This window comes from Nesoenas mayeri (assembly GCF_963082525.1).
Source record: "Nesoenas mayeri genome assembly, chromosome: 12".
Lineage (NCBI taxonomy): Eukaryota > Metazoa > Chordata > Aves > Columbiformes > Columbidae > Nesoenas > Nesoenas mayeri.
The window spans coordinates 3,914,566-3,934,736 of NC_137547.1; the positions used below are offsets into that span (position 1 = coordinate 3,914,566).

The following is a 20,171-nucleotide window of genomic DNA, read 5'->3' on the forward strand; positions in this document are numbered from 1 at the left end:
TTGATTGGTGTTTCTGCAAATCAAGTCTCCTGAATTACTTTCTTCCTTGTAATTCTACATCAGGATGAATTTGAATTCAGGGAGGTAGTAAACTTATTAAGTATTTTTTATAGCGAGGTATTATCTAAAGTAACTTTATAATTACTTAAAATACCCTTTTTCATATATTTGTGATAGAAATTTTTAAGCTGTAAAATACAGAAATTATTTTCAAAAAATGCCACTGGTTCATGAAGATTGTATGTGAACTTCCATATGCCAAAAGCTTTGTTTCTGTGTCCGTGAATGAGATCTTCTCACATGCATTTTTTAAGGAGAAAAAACCCACAACAAACCACCAAAGCATTTTGTGATGCTGGTTTTTGAAATGGGACCTTTTTCTTCCCTTTTAACATGCTGCCTTAGCACAGGCATCTAGTTTTTGGCAAAATTTTGCCCACGGTGTTAGGCGTGGAACTACAAAGCCCAGATTTGCTCGGTTTGTTAGATTTCAGTCTCTTAGGTTGGAGACCAGGCTCAGGGACTGACCAACTAACTTGCAAATGACTGACTTTATGAAATCCTGACAAGGAAAGGGAAAAAGCGAGTTTAAGCAGCTGTACTGCCTGAAGTCCTGGTATTGCTGTTACTTGGCAGGAGCTGGATGAAATGTGTGCTGTGGTGCCACACTTGCTGATCAAACGAGTGAGTGTGGGACGGGGAGGGCGCGGGGCCGTTGAGCCTGGCCTAGAGAAGTCCAGGAGAAGTCCTGAGGAGCAGCTGGAAGGTTCTCCTGGCATCTGGCAGCAAAGAGGGCTGGGGTGTCCCAGCTGAGGTGGATTACGGCATCAGACTGCACCGTGCGTGGATTTTAATCCCAATGTTAATTATACTTGCTGTGACTGCAGATAGGATAATATTAACCTGATAAGAGATGTTAGTATTTGTAGCACTTAAAAAGACTTCCACGCACAAAGTTGTGCCCTCATTTTCTGGGTGCTACATGGAATTGTAAGGTGATCCAGGTTGGCGAGGATCTCTGGAGGTCTCAGTCCAGTCCGCTGCTCAAAGCAAGGCTTACCTGGGAGTCAGATAGGTTGTGCTAGGCTTGAGCATGTCTGAGGATGGCAACCCCACAGCTCTGGGCAGCCTTTTCCAGCGCTTGACTGCCCTGCTGTGAACACTTTTTTTCATTTTCCCCTTGTACCTACTAGGACTTCCCCCTGTTGCAAAATGTGCCCCTTGTCCTTTGCACACCACAAGAAGCGTCTGTCTCCACCTCTTATAACCCCCATCTGGTAGCTGAAAATAACAATTATATTCCACTCCCGTCCGGGCTGAACCAACGCAGCTCCCTCAGCCCGTCCTCCTGTGCTCCAGCCCTCTGACCATCCGGGCGCCCTTCTGCTTCGCCGGCCCTGCTGGCTCTTATGCTGGGGGGCCCAAAACTGGACACAGTATTCCAGATGTGATCTCACGAGTGCTGAACAGAGGGAAGGAATTGGTTTTCTACTAATGCAACCCGTTATTTGTGAGCCTTCATCACCACAGAGCTGCACTGCCGACTCCTCCTCAGCTTATTGTCCACCAGGACCCTTAGGTCCTTCTCTGCAAAACTGCTCTTTGGTCATTCAATCCAGAGCCCGCTCTGTTTTATGGGGTTACTCTGTCCCGAACGTGGGACTTTGTATTTTACATCACGTGTAGCAGTCAGTCTGGTTCCTGGGGGCTGGTAGAACAATAAGGTATGTTATTTTTTGTTTAGTGTTTGGTTTTGGTTTTATTTTAAGTTACTGATGAAATGTTTCATCTTCAAATATGAATCTGAAAGTTGCAGATAACTATACAGAAGATAGGGCATCCACTAGGAAACCCGATTTTCTTAACATCATCTCCCAGGCCCCATTTTTTCCTTTAAGTGAAAAGACAGACTGTCATTTAGATCCTGAACCATTCCAGCAGTAGGAATGCATGGATTATTTTTTTCGCTATGCGCTAATCAGTTGAACGTCTTAAAAAATAATTTGTGTCATAAGAAGATAGGTGCATAATATGAACTGTATCGCTTGCAGAAGTACATGATTTTTAGTGTTTAAAATATTTGCTTCTGTCTCCTGGTATGCTTGCCATTTCTAGCTAACAGCTGAAAGAGAAATGAGGACATGCAAAGGCATTTTGGTGAGTTGGTGCTAAAACCCTGACATACAAAAACTAAACTAATCCTCTTGGTGTCTAATGGAGGGTTTGTGACCGAACAAGAGGTAATAATTTTGTATATTAATTTAGAGAGCACGTTCTACTTGTAAGGTATAAAAGATAATAGGAAAAGCATGGGAGACTCTTGAAGACTTTTGTCTATGGAAGACAAGGCACGTTATCAGTGATTTAAAGCAGTGTCAGATCGGGGCCTAAAGCCAGATGAGATTTATAAATACAGAAGAGCTAAACTGTAAGATTGAGGCTATAAATGTTCTGACACAGTTAAGGAAAATTAAGGCAGCAGCAGAAGTGATCATGTGGTGCAAATTAAATGTTTTGGGGGCTCTTTTGGCACTGGTTTATTTAAATAGGTTTAGGGTAAGCTTGAGACAAAGACAAGATCCTTGACAGCCTGCAAAGGCAAAGCCAGACCTTGAAGATGCTTTGGGGGTGGCAGAAATTGGTCTGATCCAGCCAGTGTGCGGTATAAGTAAATAGATGCTCACCAGATGTAGGCGATCGTCATCAGTTCATGGAATCACACGGGTAAGACCGGTGTCAAAACAGGTACCTGGCACTGAATTTATTGGCTTATCCTGGTCCTTAAGGCATCATCTGTGCCTCAGTTAAGAGCTGCGATCCTTTGAAAGTGGGGATCAGGAGTGCCCATCGCTATGTGGGTTTATTTTTGCTCCCGATGTAAGGAAACAAGCGGCAAGATTAAAATAAGCATTTGTTGTGAAGTACTTTTTATACATCGTGCCTTGACATTCAGAAGCTGCCTATATATCACATCATAGTCGATAGTTTATTTGGAGCTTGTGATGTGTGTTGAAGGTATTTTTTTGCACAATATGGGTTTTTATAAGATTGTCATTTAAGAGGAACAAGAATAACTTTACCCAGTACTACTTGGCTTGGTTTTACATTTGTATTTTGAGATAAAATATATTAAAAAAAAAAAAATCATAGCGCAGTAAAATTATAAAACAAGAACTGTGTTGGAGAACAAATTAGTTTAAGTATTACAAATGAAATGCATATCTTGTGGAATATTGACATGAAACAACCAACCAAAAATGCACCTAAACTTGAGTTCTGTTTCCTTCCTAAGTGATTTTCAGTAAAAGCATTTCCAGAGGAGCGGATAGAAGCGTCTAGCCTCACATCTACTGTTGCAAATTCAAATTCAAGCAATGCTTGCGGTAATTGAAAATAATGTAATTGTTCCTTTCTGGCACAGGTGAATTGAGCAAACAATCTAAATATAGTTTGTGCTGGACATACTGCTACGATATACAACATTAGGATAATTGGCAACAACTGAAGACTCTGACAGTCACAGCAGATTAAGGAACCTGGAGGTTTTCCACGAGGGCTGAAACGCGGTGAACCTTTCGGTTTCAAGCAGCTTTTACTTGAGCGGTATTTTTGGGTCTCTTTGACTAATTTCCAAATAAATTTAAACTGTTAACTTTTGTACCTTCTGGGAGAAACAGCATGAATTTAAATCAATTCGCTCTAATTTAGTTTCTATATTATTTTCATAATTTCCTTGCTTCTGTGAGAGGGATTTCGCCAGACATAATTCAGTGACCACATAAACACATAGTTTGAGACTTGCACACAAAGGATACGCTAAGACGCTGCTTTTTGTTGTTTTAAATTTCAAGTCTGCGTGTCAGGAACTCCTCTCATTACTGTTATATTAAGGCCTTAAATCAAACTGCTTGTGCACTGAAATGAGACAGCACTGTAATAATCCGTACGCTGTTAGGACGGTCGCGGCTGCTCCGTGTTCTCAACGTGACAGAGGGTCCCACATCAATACCGGCACCGCTTTTAAATACGTGTTGGGATTTCAAAGTGCCTTCTCTGGGTGTTTGTTCCTTTTTCTTCTCTGGCATGTGAATTTTTTATATATATTTTAAGGAAAATTGCGTTTGCCGCCTCCCTCCTCCCCAGCCCTTGCTGGAGGGTGAAAGGCACTTCCAGAATTTAGCGGAATGGCTGATTCAGCTATAAAGTGCACGATGCTTCTAAATGACCTTTTCTGAGAAGTTCTCTTTTCAGTAAGTAGAAGAGTTAAAGTTCAAAGTCGTGATTAAAAAAATCCCTTTGACCGTATTCAAGTGAGGGGGCTTTGTTTGTTTGTTTTGTTAATACCCATAGATACACTCCCTGATGTGAAGCCTTTGTGGTATCACACCACGCGTGTTGTGTCCTGCCTTTATTTGCTTGGGACCAGGGTTGCTGCTGAGGAATCCTATAAATTGATAAACCTCAGGCCTACAACAAAACTTGTTTACATTTATGTGCTACGAATGTAGAACAAATCACTGATTTTTGCAGAATTAGTTTTTAAAAAGCAAAACAATGGGTAGTTTTACTGTTACCTCCTTAAGGATAACATGAAATCCTTTTTATTAGATTTATGTGCGCTTTTCTTTGTTGCATTTAAAAAAAATAATATTATGAATTGAAACCTTTTTATTTGCATCTTTGATGTAAGATGAACAGCAAGCGAGTAATTTTCCAGTTACCTTTTTCTGGACGGTTTATAATTCTTAGAATAACTGAAGAATGTGTTTTGGAAAACAGGGTTATTCAGGGTGTTTTTTTTCCACGTCCAAGTTGTGCTTAAGTCCCACCAGTTTCCACTTGGCTTTTGAAGTTGATTTTAGGTACAGATCCTAACTCTCAAAGCAATTCAGTCAGTCAACTTGAACCCCAGGTTCTACCCTGCAGCTTCTTGCGGCGGTTGGGTGTGCAGATCAACACCCTGTGACAGAACAGAGCAAGGCTGGGGACAATTGTCCTGCTCTGCGGTGGGGGAGAAAACAACTTCAACCTTCGGTTGTTGTCAAGAAGTGGTGCTAAGACTTGTTCTTTGAAAAGTATCCACCCCATGGAACACTTAAAATTGAAATGCAGCTTTTCAATTCCAAAACCTCCCTCTCCATCTCCCTGAAGAGAAATTGTCTCCCATGCAATTCTGAGGGTATGGGAAGCACCAGGCCCTCCTTGCAGCATGCTGGTGACTTTCTAGCCAATATTAAAGATGTTTTAAGGCTGTAACACTAAAAATAAAATGGACTTTGACCAGAACTTGTAGTGCCAAATGTAGCCATTTGCTGTGTTGTGTATGTTATGTGTTTTTCCCTCTGCAGAAGTGCTGGCTGTATGAGAGCGTGGCACCTAGGCTATCTTATGACAGGCACGAAGAGCCAGAAGTGCCTGTAACCATCCCCAAAAGAGTTTTAGGGGAGTGCAGTGGCAGCTGACAAAGGTGAATCTGGAATATTGTGTCACACCTGGAATCTTGTGTCCAGCCGTGGCCCCTCAGTTCCAGCAGGACAGGGAACTGCTGCAGAGAGTCCAGCGCAGCCACCAAGATGCTGCAGGGAGTGGAGCATCTCCCGTGTGAGGAAAGGCTGAGGGAGCTGGGGCTCTGGAGCTGGACAAGAGGACACTGAGGGGGGACTCATTCCTGGGGATCAGTATGGAAAGGGGGAGTGTCAGGAGGATGGAGCCAGGCTCTGCTGGTGACAACCAGGGACAGGACAAGGGGCAATGGGTGCAAACTGGAACACAGGAGGTTCCACTGAAAGATGAGAAGAAACTTGTTGGGGTGAGGGTGGCAGAGCCTGGCCCAGGCTGCCCAGGGGGGTTGTGGAGTCTCCTTCTGTGCAGACATTCCAACCCGCCTGGACACCTTCCTGTGTAACCTCATCTGGGTGTTCCTGCTCCATGGGGGGATTGCACTGGATGAGCTTTCCAGGGCCCTTCAACCCCTGACACTCTGGGACTCTGTGAGGTGCCGGCAGAAGACACCACGCACCGCAGGACGCTGGTCCCGGTGTGCCCGGTGCCCTTGTCCGCTGTGCTGGGGTGACAGGGGCAGCACCCGCACCTGCGGCCGGCGGGGCTGGGGCAGCCGGGCCGAGCGCTCGCCCTCCCGGCCGCAGCGCTGAGCCGCGGGGCTCTCTCAGCAGCCGCCTCCGCTGAGGGCCGGGACCGGGCAGCGGGACCGTGAGAGGAGCCGCTGCTCTCGGCCCAGAGCCGCCTGGCCCCGGGGCTCCGCTCCCCAACCCGGGCCCCGGCACAGGGGGAGGCCGGCGCGGGGCCGGGGGCGCCCGGCGGGTGCGGCGATGACCCCGGCCCCGCCGCCGCCCGCCGGCCCGGCCGCCGCCGCCCCCTTCCCTGCGCGGCCCGTGTGCCGGCGGCCCAGCCGGGCCCCGCCTCGCCGCGCTCGCCAGGAGGGGCGGGGGCTGTGGAGCGACGGCAGCGAGCAGGCAGGCGCGGAGCTGCCCTTCCATAGGAGCCGCCATTAGCGCTGGGACCCGGTGACAGGGTCTCGGCGGCGGCGGCCGGCGCGGCGCGGGGAGCGGAGGCAGCCGGGGTGGGTCCCCGTTTGATGGATCCCCGGATCGCCTGGTTCCAGCCAGAGCAGCTCGGCCCCTCGAACCGCCTGTGGATGCAGATCTGGGAGACCACGCAGGGGGTCCGCAACCTCTACTTCCAGCAGCAGCAGCAGCAGCAGGAGCAGCAGCAGCAGAGCGCCCCCGCCGGGGCCGGCCCGGCCTCCCCGCCCGGCATGTACCGCGCCCCCCGCGCCGACCCCCAGCCCGACTTCCTGCCGCTCGAGAGCGCCAACAACCAGCACAACCGCGGCCACCGCCAGGCCTCGCCGCCCCCGGGGGCCGCCGCCTGGGCCCGGCCCGCACGGGGGGGCCCGCCCGCCGCCGCCGCCGCCGCCGCCGCCGCCGCGGCCGCCAGCAACAAGAGGAAGCGCGACAACAAGGCCAGCACCTTCGGGCTCAACTACAGCCTGCTGCTGGGCAGCCCCGGCCAGGGCCGGGCCCCCGCCCTGGGGGACGAGCCGGCCGCCCGGGCCCAGCCCGGCCTGGCCGAGCCGCTCTACACCGGCACCCCCTGGAAGAAGAGGAACTACAGCCAGGGAGTCGTGGGGTGAGCGGCCGCGGGCCGGGCCGGGTGGGCGAGGGGGGCGCCGGGCAGCGAGCGGCAGCGCCGGGCCTGGCCCCAGCCCGGCCTCCGGAGGAGGCGGGGGCCCAGGCCCTGCCCGCCCCGGGGCCGGCGCGGGGAGCGGGGCCGGGCAGCGGGACCGGGGCGGCCGCCGAGCCGCAGCGGGGGCCGCCGGGTCGCTGGGCCGAGGCGGGGCGGCGGCGCAGGCCCGGGGCCGGGGAAGCGGGCGCGGCGGGCGCCGGGCTGCCCGGCTGTCAGCGCGGAGCGGCCTGCGGCGGGGCGGCCCCTCGGCGCTCTCCGGGCCGGGGCGGCGGCTCCTCGGGCGGGGGCAGCGCAGCCGTGCGGCGGCGGCTGCCCGGGGGCTCCTCGCCGCCCCGCCGCTGTCACCGCCCTGCCCGTGGGGCGTGTTCCCCCGTGTTCGCCGGCCCCGCGGGGCTTGTGTCGCTGCTGGGCTGCGTGGTAGCGCTGCTGCTCCTGTCGGGCAGCGGGGCCGCGGCGGGCCGGGGCGGAGCGGGCGGGACAGCGGCGCCGTGCTGCGGCTGGGACCGGTGCAGGAGCCAGACCTTTAAAGCAGCGATAATCCGCTCCTTTAAGAGAAGGCGCCTGGGCTCGGTAGGTACACGGGGAGCGCGCTTCCTGAGACCTGACAGAAGGTGTGCGTGTGTGCGGGCACCCGCTCCCCGAAATAAACTTCTATAGAGCGTTATGGATTTCGGTATGGGATTATTGATGGTTTTCATGGCTCTGTGGCTATGGAATGCATGTGCTGATCTGGGTGTTTTGTCCGTGGCGTTTTTGCGTTAGCTCAGGTCCCAGCGGCTTGTGTTGCACCAGCCCGCAGAGATCGAGGGTAGGCAAACGTGGCTTCTGTTTACCTGACAGCTGGTTTGAGCCCTTTCTCCCCCCTTTTTCTAAATACAAGGCTGGCCTTTGGTATGGGTGATGCCCTGGATAAAAGCCATTCGGTAACTTCTGCATTTTTTATTTTAAGTTCACGCTTTTCAAAATACAAGCTTCGCCTTGATTCGTACCATCCCCGTCCTCCCCGTGGCAGGAGCACGTTGGCGTGTGTCTGACCTGCTCCGTGTGGAGCGCTGGTGCGGCGTGTGCAGGTGTAATTCCCTTTCCACCCCTGCTCGTTTACAAGCAGGTCTGGCCCGCTTCCAGGGTTCGGGTGGTGGAGGTGTATGGTGACAGGCCAGGGCCCAGAAGAGCTCATTTTAGAAATCAGGAATGATTTGGGTGCGTCAGTTTTGGTGTTCCCAGCTTGTATCTAAGGGCCTCCCCCCAGTGGAAAGCGTTGACCTCTTGGCCTTCTGAAACTGCAGTTCTGTAAGATTTCTCAAAATTACCATTCAAATTTGCTGGTTGCCTTGGAAGGCAGACTTTACCACCTCTGGCTCCCTGTTTTCTTGCCAGCTCCTGTGTTACCTTTGCTGCTGGGGTTATAATAATTCATAAAATGACACTGCAGAAGTGTGCTATTTTAAGTTCTGTAGCCACTATACATTGGAACCTTCCATAACTTCCTTCACACAACTTAAGAGTAATGTGTGCAGCACGTACCAAGTACTGAATTTTCCTGAGTTAGTTTTTGGATGCTGTTTTTCTTGTTGAGGAACATTATTAGAAGTGCTTTTCTGTCTTGTAAATCCATAAACCTTTTCTCTGCATTGAAGATATAGGGCTGGGGAGTGGGAAAGGGCAAGCTTCAGCAAGAGCTTAATAATAATAGAGGGGGAAAAGGGCGAGCCTTAGCAAGAGATTAATAATAATAATGATAGTAATAATAAAGGGGGAAAAGGGTGAGCTTCAGCAAGAGGTTAATAATAATAGCAACTGTACCAAAGTATTCTGTTGGTAGAGTAGAATTTCGGTTGAATAGGTTTCAAACTCGAAAAGTACTCCTATGTTGGTGTACATTTGGCTTGGCTGTCTAGTTTGTGGCATATATTTACACGATGTGGAGGTTCTGTTTTAGCTGTTTCCTTTGTTCAAAGCAGAGTGTCTCTAAGATACACCCCTACGTTGCTTTTCCTAAATTATAGAAGTGAGCGGTGCTTGCTTCTAAAAAGCTATTTATTCCAAAGGTATTTAGAGGCAGTTGACTGACAAATCTTGAATGAAAAATTGTGAAAACAATTTCTAAAAGCGTTGAAGCCTCTTAGGAAAGCCTGGGAAATCCTTAGTTCTTGTCGAGTTCAGTGAGGCTGCCTGGTGTGCACTGAGGTGCTGCCGTCACCCTGTATACAAGTTTCTTTTTAATAACTCTGTTGTAGGGCATCTGTCTTGAGCCTCGTGACGTGGGACAGGAGTGATGGATAGAGGGGTTTGTAACGCAGCAAATGAGGTTGTTGCTAATGTAAATATTTTAAATTAAATAATTCCAGCATGAATTCCCAAATTTGTGTTGACTAGTTCTAACAGTTATTGGGGAACAAACTACCTGCACGTCTATTGCAGCATTACTTGCACCTGAGCATTACGGGTACATATACTATACCTCGTACCTATAGCATTAAAGGCATCTTTTTCTTCCCTTATTGTTTTGATACAAAATATATTAAAGGTTCTCTATATACCGTCCTGTATTTTTTTTCAGTTTAAATGGTGAGACTTTTGAACACGGCAGTGCTGTAGAACAGTCCCATTTTCAGACAGATCAGGCCTGGCTTGCTGGCAAACCCAACTGAAAGCTGACCTGTGGCATTTATATTCCAGTGCGAGGATGTCACTGTGTGTACGGCTCTGCAAAACCAGCTCCGAATACGCAATTATATTGATCAGCTGTCCAGAAAAACAGTCCGATAATTTTTAGCTAGTAGGACAGTTTATGTAAACACGTAACAGCATGTAAGTAGCTGTCTGAAGATTTAGGTAAGGTAAACATGTTGAAATAGGAGAGATTGTGGTTAAAAACTAAGTGTCTCTTCAGTCAAATCTTCGAGGTTTTTCTTTTGGTGGTTTTTATTTTGATTGAGAAACATACTTTCCTACTTACTGCTATTTATACATGCAAAGAGATAACCAGATCATAAAAAATAACCCACAGCAGTATTTTTTCTTTTCAATGTTAGGATAGATTTCTTACAAAGTACACAAAATATTTGCCACCATCCACCAATGTTGAAATACTGACATTCAACATGTGGCCAGTTTTCACTTCCACAGCGCTAACAGTGCTATTGTGTATCTCATGTTCTGGCTTATCTTTAATATTGTTCACATATTCTAAGTTTTCAGACTGGCAGCTCTATTAATGCTATAAATGTTTCCATCACAGTTACTCTACCGTGTTCTGGCACTCTTAAGTTTGTGACAACAGCAGTTGTCTAGTGCTGCCTGCACCACATGGGTTCAGCTGCTGTTACCTTTGTCCTCTGGGGACTTTGTCAATGGACAGTAGTGCTAAAACCAAAAGATAACACAGAAAATGAATTAAAGGTTTTGCAGCATGTCTATGGTGTTACTGTTGACTTAACAGATAATGTACCTTTAAAGAGTTTAGTTGGATTTGCCTGGACAGGGTATTTAGCAAAACTCAAGGATGTAGAAGGATGGGTGGATTGGGGTTTTGGAGGGGATATTCTGTGCGTGTCCTGGGGGTAACAGTAAGTAATGTTAGTAGTGTCACAATTAAAAAAGGAAGAAAAAGCACTTGAGATACTGGAATGGCTGTTTTACAGCTTTCCCTGAGTTTAGATTGAGCCTGGCTAGAAGGTGACACATGAACTGCTTAAGCCAGAAGCCTTAAGCGTAGCATAACCCCAAAATAAAGGCTTGCATGTAAATTCAATGTGTCTTTTCGTAGGTTTCTGTGATTCTTGTACCAAAGGAAAGAGTCCGGTTTGTACGCAGTTCCCAGGTAGGAGATGTGGATTTGGGGAGTGTAGGGTCCTGCTTAGTTTGCACAGGAATCTGGAGCCAAAGGTGAGAATCCAATTAGTGTGTGAGTTTGGGGAGGGAAATCTGTCGTGTGTGCCCCTGAGGAGGAACCTTGGTTAGATAGAAACCAGTGCATTTGGGAATACTGAGTGCACACCGCTTTGAAGTGCTGATGGACACGGTGCCGCGAACCAGGGGAACCCTGTGGCAGGGACGTGCAGACACTCCGGGGCTGCCACGTTGGTTGGCACAGAGCTGAGCAAGCTCCAGCTTACTTGTTTTAAGGGTTCCCAGCATGTTGCCCAAGATTACAGAGGGTACCATGAAATAAAATCATAACTACTTTAGGAAGGAAACAGCTTAAAGCTTTACGCCTTTGCTACCTAAATTGTACTATGATTTTTTTTTTTTTTCATGTGAAGTTTGTCAGCTTCTCAAGTCTTTTAATCTCTTTTTTTGAAGGAAGCTAATGAGGGGGGTGCAAGCCCATTCTGCACAGGTTTTGAGCTGACCAGGGTAACGCAGCTATGTGCCGAGATAACCCACCCTGGGTCTCTTTGGCTCGTGTTTGCTCCAGCCCTTGCATGGTGTCAGCCACAGGAGCCATTTCCATGTGGGCTGGAGCATGGACAGTGCGGTGTGAGCACGCAAGTACATGTTCTGCAGCAAAACGTCGAGCCAGACTGAACGCCTGCCTTAGGGAAATAGGATAAAATCCTAATCAATTGCGGTGGTTTTCATCATGTACTCTTTAGTGCTTAAATCCAACGCATGGGTGGTGCTTGATTTGCCGTTGCGTTACTCGATATAGATTCTTCACAGAAGTGAAGCAAGCACTTCTGTGCACAGACTTCTGATTTCTGGTGAAACAACAACGAGGTGTGTGCACGACTTCTTAATATATCTTCTATTAGAGTCATTGCGTGTGGTTTGGATTTAGAGAAGATGTACGTTAAAATTCACCGTGCACATCATGCGTGAAAATGAATTATTCAGGAAAAATTCATAGGTGCGAATCTGTTTGCTTCCTGCAAACACCTCTCAGAACAGCACTCTGCTCGCTGCCTGTGTGAGCTGTAAGGTGGAGGCGCAGGGATGTGACCGGAGTGCAAATCCTTCTCTGGGATCCGTCTGAGAAGATGCAGCGTCGCTCCGCGTCTGGTCCTGAGTCACGGCACGGTGCGGGTCTGGCAGCGCCTCGCGTGGCTCTGGAGCCGCCGGTTGGCTGCGATTTGTGGAAGCGAAATGGGATCTTTCCCCACAGCCTCCTGGAGTGAGAAATCGCTGCTTGCGGAGGGGCTGTGAGAGAGAAACAGGTTTACTAGGGGGTGAAGATGTTGGACTGAAGGCGGTTTGAGGAAACCTTTAGGAAGTGTACTGTAAATATTGTATAACAGTATTGTTTGAGCTTGCAGGGTTTTGGAATGGTGCCAATATTTTGGCATGTTTTGTTGAAATGCTTTAGGGAGGACTGGTTTCTACACATGCAAGGAAAGAGCGTGTGAATGTGTTCTTGTAAACTGATTTGTTTTCTCCAGTTCTTATCTTCTCCTTGGGACTGGGACACCTATTTACCTTGGAGTGGCTATATAAGGAACAGAAGTTTGGCGGACTTTTTTTGGTAGATAGAGATGTCTATATTAAGTAATAGGAAGAGTATGTCATTCCCTCTCGTGTGCTTGCTGATTCCAAGAGCCGATATGTGCTTTCTGTAGCAAGTATGCATTTGAAAAATTAGGATCTGCTCACCCTGGATCTTTATCAGTATTATATTAAACCATGTTGGGGTTCTAGTTCTCATTTTTTAATTGGCAAACTGTTAGTATAAGATCAGGTTTAGGAAGTCTGAGATAATGTTGATCCTCAGGAATGCAAATAGATGGAGATGCTTATCGTGAAAGCATATTGTTGCTTTTTTCTTATTTTCCCTTATTATTTATTTGTTTAAATTATTATTATTATTATTATTATTATTATTAACCATCTTGCTGTGATACTTTGTTCCTGGGCAGTTGCTAGTCACTTATTTAAAACTGGACTGCAAGGTCCGTTTCTTACTTTGGGAATTCACAGAACTTGCAAGTGCGGTTTCGAGAAGTTCTTTACATAACCTTATTATCAAAGTAGGCGATAACATTAAATACTTCACATTTCTTTTTATTGACTGGGTAATATGGTGATCCAGAACGCATTTCTCATAATGGGGTGTGTGATCCCAGAATAACATCTATGCCAAAATTCGAGGTGCGCTGCCGTGCTGGATGTCGGCGCTGGCAGCAGCAGAATGCGGCCCAGAGCCAGCTCAGGTGTGTGCAGAGCTGGGTGATGTAGCGATGTAACCAGGGACAATCCTACATAATGCATGTTAGAGGCAAATAAATGCTATTGCCGTTCTAGTAAGCAGTTGCCACACTCATTCATTATTTGAGCATGCTGGGGTTTCTTAAATTGTGAGCGTTTGTCTTCTGGACTTATCTAGTTGGCTGAGCCGCCAAAGAGCGCTGAAGATGTCAATCATGTTTTAATATTGCTTTCTGTCCCTTTGTCTATAAATTTGGGATAAAGAAAATATTCCTGTAAGCAAGAAAAAGAGAGGAAAACTAGTGAACTGCAGGCTTCAGGTATTTTTCCTAGGCTGCAGGTGGCTTTACAGAAGAAGCAATTTGAACTTTAATCATTTTGGAACTTTCACCTACAATAGATAACGCAGCATGAATTTTTTTCCAAGAGTACTATGAACTTGTGATGTCAAAGAAGGAGATAGATGTGGGGCAAGGCAGCAGAACTCTTGTTTGTAAGTTTGTACAAAAGCCTCTCCTCCGGATTGCTGGAGCCTGTCTAAATCTTCTCAGTAACTTTGTAATGGTGATACTCATGTGTTGTATCATAATAATGCAAATCATGTACTAGTATTGCTGCATTCAGTATAGATCTTTTGCTACTAGCTGTTCCTAATGGTTATCTTTCTGACCCTTGAAGTGGTTCGGGGACGTGGGGCTCGGAGGGTTCGGGGACGTGGAGCTCAGGGGCTTCAGGAACGTGGAGCTCGGGGGGTTTGGGACGCGTAGCTCTGGGGGTAGACGGCAGGTAGGAGGCAGCTGCCCCAGGGCGGTTCCAGCACATCAGCTCAGTGTGAGCTGTATGACTGGGTGTGACGATGTCTTATGCTGGTACATCAGCAACATCTGTTAATTTTCTTCCTCCTGTGGTGACAATTAAGGTTATTTGGCAGCCCTCATTCCAGATCAGCCTCTCTGACAGTCTTATAATGTCTTCCATGGCGTGAGAACTGCATCTGCGTTATTCAAAAGCGACGTGCAGCTAAAGAGGCACAGTTCCTTGAGAGGGCGGAATTCAGTGTGGAATTCTCCATCACCATGCTGTATCACATGCATCTTCCAGGGGTTTTTGCATTGCATTTTACAGGGTTTTTACTGGAAAACAATGGTAGCAGAGTCTCAAATAAGCAGAAGCTTAGGATCAAAGTGTCTGTACATTTCCATTCTTCCATCTTGTCGGCATGATTTATTAGGGGGGAAATAGCCAATATTTTATTGAAAATGTGGTTAGACGCCATGGAGAAAATAATGTTGTGATTCTGCTAGTCACGGGATATAACAGCAGGTAAATGGAAGCATTCAAGTCCTTTAGAAACGTCCGAATTGGGAAGATGAGGGTAGTAGAAGAAGAGGTGTGTGGGTGAGTAGGAACATTGGCTCATTGTCTACATTCGGTGTAGACTTCCAGGTAGATTTAAGTACACATGTGTAAAGTGTCAAATGCTTTCTCAAAATTACGTTGTTTATGGACTCAGTAAAATGTGAAAGAGCTTGCATTAACCTGTCACAAATATCAAGTATAGATAAGCCTTCATAAAATGTCATGTTGCAGTTAGAGTAAGAATGCTGCTGAAATACAACATGCAGGAATATCTTCCTGTAGCCCGATGACTAAGATGTTGATTTTACTGTTATGTGTCAGTGTGTAGTCTGAATATAACGAGGCCTTAATCAAAGCTTGTTGGCCTTACCTGCCCTCTTGATGTTGTGAGTGATCTGCACTGAGGAAGTGTGATAACTTGACTGTCTCATTTTCCTAAGTTTTTGTCTCACGGTGTTAATTTTAAAGCTATTCACTTCCTCTGTTACTTTAGGAACAGATGATGTTTTCTTGTGTATTACAAAAAAAAAAAAACCACGAGGCTTTTTAGGTTGTTGTTCTGGCTTTGGGTTTTTTTGTTTCATTTCAAGGGGATTGTTACAGAAAGCACGCTGCTTTAGATGCATTTACATCCTCCCCCTTCTCTCTCAGGGAGATTTTGGCGTGAATCTAAAATAAATGTGTGTATAATTTTGGAAAATGGTGTGAAGTTTTGCTCCGGGCTTGCACCTTGCACAGCAGCTTTGTCTCTTAGGTATTGCTCCTGGCCAGCAAGCTTTCCACAACCATTAGAGTATTGAGCTCAACACAGTGCCGTGAAGAAGTGTCTTCATCTGAATAATGATCGTGATTGCACATCACACCCTCTTGCGTCAATATTGAGCCTGGCTGAAAATAATAAGGTCCTGATAGTTTATTTTATTTAATTTTTGCTTTGTTAGGTCACGTTCTTCTTCGGTTGGGTGATTCAACTCATGTGCTTGAGGATCTTGCATTTATTTAGCTGTCTAGTTGTGCTTTGGACTCAGTGTCGTACTCTCACTCATCCCTGGGGGTTTTTCATTGCAGTGATCATACGTGGCAGGTATGAACATTTCCATGTTGGTTTTTGCCTCACAGTTCATAATCTGAAGTAAGCGGCTTCTCTACATGCACCTGCGCTCCCTGCATCGGGGGAAGAGAAGTTCTGCCTCATCGAGCTGTTGGATTTCCTCTTATGCGTTAGTTTTTGAGATTAGGCAGAAAGGACGTAACTGTCTCCCTTTTATTGTTGTAATTACGTTATACATCAGCTGCAACTGTTTTCGTAGCTGAAATCTATCTAAATTTGGATTAGTGATCTTCTGAAGCTGCTCTTGTTACCAGTTGGCCAAATGTGGCAGGGCATACACAAGCAGTGAAAAATAATGTTTTGATGGTGGTAAGTAGCAGTGTGAGCTCCCAGCATAACAGCACCTTGGAGCAAACAGAGAATAACTGCGTTATAACAAACCTGCTCTCTCGTTTCTTGTGTAACGTGGTATTTGCCTGCAGGCATGAAGGCACCGAGCACTGTTTGCGGGAGCAGTTCAGCTCAGCCTTTGCTCCTTGCGAGCTCCCGCTGCAGCCACGTTCAGACCAGCTCTTTGTCCGTGCTGTGGATTCTGCGGTTTGCAGAGCATCCCATGCCTCCCATAGCTGGTCTCTGCGTCTGCTGCTCGCCGACACGTTGGTTTTATCTTCAGATTATTATTGGAATTATTTTGAGAGAGCGGTTTCAGTGAGCTGTATGATCTTGAGTGGGTTTCTGGCAGTCCCTTGCTCTCTGTTTGCTGCTTTTATCAGAAGACTGTGCACAAATGTGTTAACACAAATTTCTTGTCCTAGAGTGGGCTCCAGCCTTCACCTGCATGATATTAGACCTGGCCTGGTTGTGAGGATTTAACTCTGGAACCATTAGAAGTCCCTTTTTTCACCATGTGCTGATTCTTTTGTCCGTATGTCCAAGCAGAGCCCAGTGACTGAGTAGCTGATGAAACCTTTTGTCAGTCATCCTTCAGCGTGTGTTGGTGTCTCTGAATTGTAAGATTTTGGACTTACGGAAAATATTGCAGTGAGGAGTTTTCTAGACTTACGTTGGTGGATTTCTGACAGATGTACTAGGTGAAGCTTCAAGAAGATAAAAACCATTATTAGATCCACATGGTTAGTCAAAGACCGGCTTCTCCGGATAGTTTGTAGGACAAGACCAGTCACCTGCATTGGAGGAGGAAGCATTTCTTCCAGTTCCTGACACTGAAGCTCTTGAGTGTGCATTTCTATCACTGGGATAATAGAGGTGACCTCAGGAAACATTCTTCTGTGATCTGCTTAGGCGTTGCCCTTTTTCGATGGTTATTGTTGGTAGGTTTTTAGCCCAGAGTGATGAGCGGAGCAAAACGAGGCTGGTGACACTCCAAAATGTTTTGCAGGTTGAGTGCTCCTGCTTGGGTGCCATGGTTTTTCTGATCCCCAGGTATCCTGCCTTGCAAGTGGGGGTATCTGAGTACAACACAGCAAAGCAGAATATGAATAAATAATTTCTAATATATAGCTTTAAGGGAGCATATTATTGCATCACAAGTCCCAAAATGAATACTCTGTTGTTTAATCTGAACACAGTTCTCTGTGGGCACCCTTACTGTAAAGATAACAGATCATCGATATAAAAAGTTACCTGAAATGTTCCCTGTACTTTGCCATAGTATATGGGACTCTTTCTTCCTCCTCTTGCAAAATGCACCTGCTTCGGTGACTTCTGAGCGTTTGGAAGTGAGAGGAGAACTACCTCTGGCATTTGAATTTTTGCCTGGATATGACAGCAGCACGTCTACACTTGCATTAGTATTGTAGCAGAGTGTCAGCAAAGTGCAGGAGCGCGTCTTAAATGGGTGAGAAGCTGGTTCTGAACCTGTGCTAAACAGGTAAGTTGGGTCACTGTCCATTTTGCTTGAAGAGTGTGAATTTAACATGCAAACTTAAAGTATTGAGGTTTTCATAGTAAGTGCTGGCTTTGAATCTTGTAGTAAGAAGTTTTGAATGCTTCTAGTACAGGAGATGCGAACAAAGTGATGTGTGGGACATTGAATGTTCCAAAATGCTGTGTAATATTCCCCTCTCAAAAAAAAAAGCCACCCAAACCCATGAATGTTAGAAAATGTTGGAAAGCTTTAGGAATCTGCATTGATTTTTCCAGGCAGCATAATGGCACTTCAGATTTAATTTGAAAATGTTCTTATGCTGGAACTGAAAAGGTATTAACAAACTGCAGCTGTGGCCAGTTGTTTGACTTAATATTTTTGTATTAAATCATTTGAAGTTTGATCTAATGCATTACTGAAGCAGAAGGATGTAGAGTTTTATTCTGTTCTTGATTCTTCTGGCTGTTTAGCAGCCAAAAAGCAGGTTTGTGCCCAGATGGAGCGGGGTGGCTGTGCTCTCAGGTGTGTAAGCACTGGCTGCAGGTGGGAACTCAACTTTAAACAGCTTTTTGAGTTGGCATAGAGGGGAATGGCATAAGCCTGGGGTTGTGGTAGCATTTTTCCTTCGCAGAGACTGCTGTGGGCGTATCTGGGGTGAGTGTTTGAAAGTTTAAATTGACTCTGACAGAAGGAGATGGGAGTTAATAATTGCGTTGCTCTCCTTCCTTTCATTGAACTGATCTTTCAAGTTAAATAATTTATCAAATCATAACAGGAAGAGTATTTGCCAGGAAAGTAGAGAACTTCTCTCCTGTGTTGGAAAAGGCTGCGTTCTCAGCTCCCATCGGAGGCTGCAGCCGGAGGTCTTTTCCGAGCGCGCGTTACCCTTGGGAAGCGCAGCTCGGCCGCAGGAGGGTGTGCGTCGCGCCTCTGCCCAGACACCATGTGCTGTCGTTTATTGACAAGTCCCAGGGTGTTTGCTTACGCGATAAAATTTACTACGCTAACAAAATAGTAGCAACATACTAGTGATGTATGAAGAACTGTCCTGCTAGCCCAGCTTTGCGGAGATAAACAGGGAGATGTGTTAGCTGACCTGCTGTATCCTCTGCTCTAGTTTAATAGTAACGCCACTTGGGATACATGCAAAACTGATCTAATACGCTCTTTAACTCCCTTCTACCTGTTGTGCGGGTGCAGAAGGGGTCAGACCTATTCAAGAGCCTTGCGGGGATTCGCTGGCTGGAGCTTTTGTTACGATCCTAATACAAACCCAAACCTTACTGTGTGACTGGGGAAATTGTGCTAATATAAATTGAGTTACTACTGATACTGAGAGTTACTTTTGCTTCTTGTTAAGCTCTTCTGTAAAAGAAAAATGCATGAAGTGTTGTTTGGTCTTTCTGAATGAGAGCGTTTTAAGCAAGGGCGATTCCCCACTATAGAAAATAGACACCTTTAACTTCTCAGTGGTTGTAGCTGTTTGGAGATTTACCTCAAGCTGTAATTAGAGAATGTATGAAGCACGTGCTAACGGTTGCGCTTCCAACTTAAACACTTTTAAAAATGTATTCCTGTATTTTAAATTATGAGGTTGCAGATTGAGTATGTAACTGTTGCAATGGGCTAATACTTTTCTACAAGTCAGCTCAAGAAAACCCTTGTGGTAATATTTCACATAGGAGATATTGGAATTAGTGGTTTGTTTCAAGATAATTAGCTGTTACTAGAGTCAAAGACTTTTTGTTATTATGAAATAAACCAGCTATTTCCTATCTCTGTTTTCCCTGAACAAAACCTTTCTCTCCTTCATCTTGTTCTTTTGTTAGGACTTTTTCTTTTAGCTCAATTGAGGTAGCAGTTTCTCTTAATATCTTGTTTTCCACTCTATTAGCAGAACACCTGCATCAGTTTGGGAACGCAGAGCCTGGGAGAAGGGCAGGAACAGACTCTCCCAACCCTTGTTTATGGAGGTGGGAAGGAGGGATGATACTGAGATACTTTGCAGGGAAAAATAGAGGGCTGTTCCCACACATGTACTGATTCAGCTGGATTGTTTTCATGCACAGGAGGATTAAAACAAAAATAAGGCAATGGGAAATAAGGATGCTTCTCAAAGTGTTCTTTCAAGTTGGCATTTGATATTTTTGTTGGAACTGCTGTAGAAATCGAGAGTAAGACTCGGTATATATACGTGTGGCTCTGAAAGCCAAGGGATCAGTCACGCTGTTGTACTTCAGATTGCTTGTTGATAGGACTCATTTAAGCATCTGATTTATCATTAAAGTTCAGTAGGACTTTTTTCCTCTTAAAAGACAGATTTCTGTAGGAAAAATTGTAGTAGGTGTGAGTGTATCTTACAAGACAAAGCACACACTGCAATTTATGGACAGGCAAAACCTGCTGCATTCGATGTTGTCAGGGAAAGGGAGTCTCTTACATATCGACTAAAGACTATGATTGGGATTTTTAATGAGAAGTAACCTGAATGGGTTTAAAAAACCCATCCTGACTGAAACAAAG

The 20,171-nt window shown here is 46.1% G+C and overlaps 1 protein-coding gene across 1 annotated transcript in view; it reads left to right on the forward strand.

Annotated features, from left to right (window-relative positions):
• Positions 1-6,476: 6,476 nt before the first annotated feature.
• TENT4B (terminal nucleotidyltransferase 4B) overlaps positions 6,477-20,171 on the forward strand; it is a 39,144-nt gene continuing 25,449 nt past the window's right edge. The window contains exon 1 of the mRNA XM_080352030.1: positions 6,477-7,149. Coding sequence (XP_080208156.1) covers positions 6,596-7,149 — 554 coding nt within the window. The 5' untranslated portion in view covers positions 6,477-6,595. The remainder of the gene's footprint in view (positions 7,150-20,171) is intronic.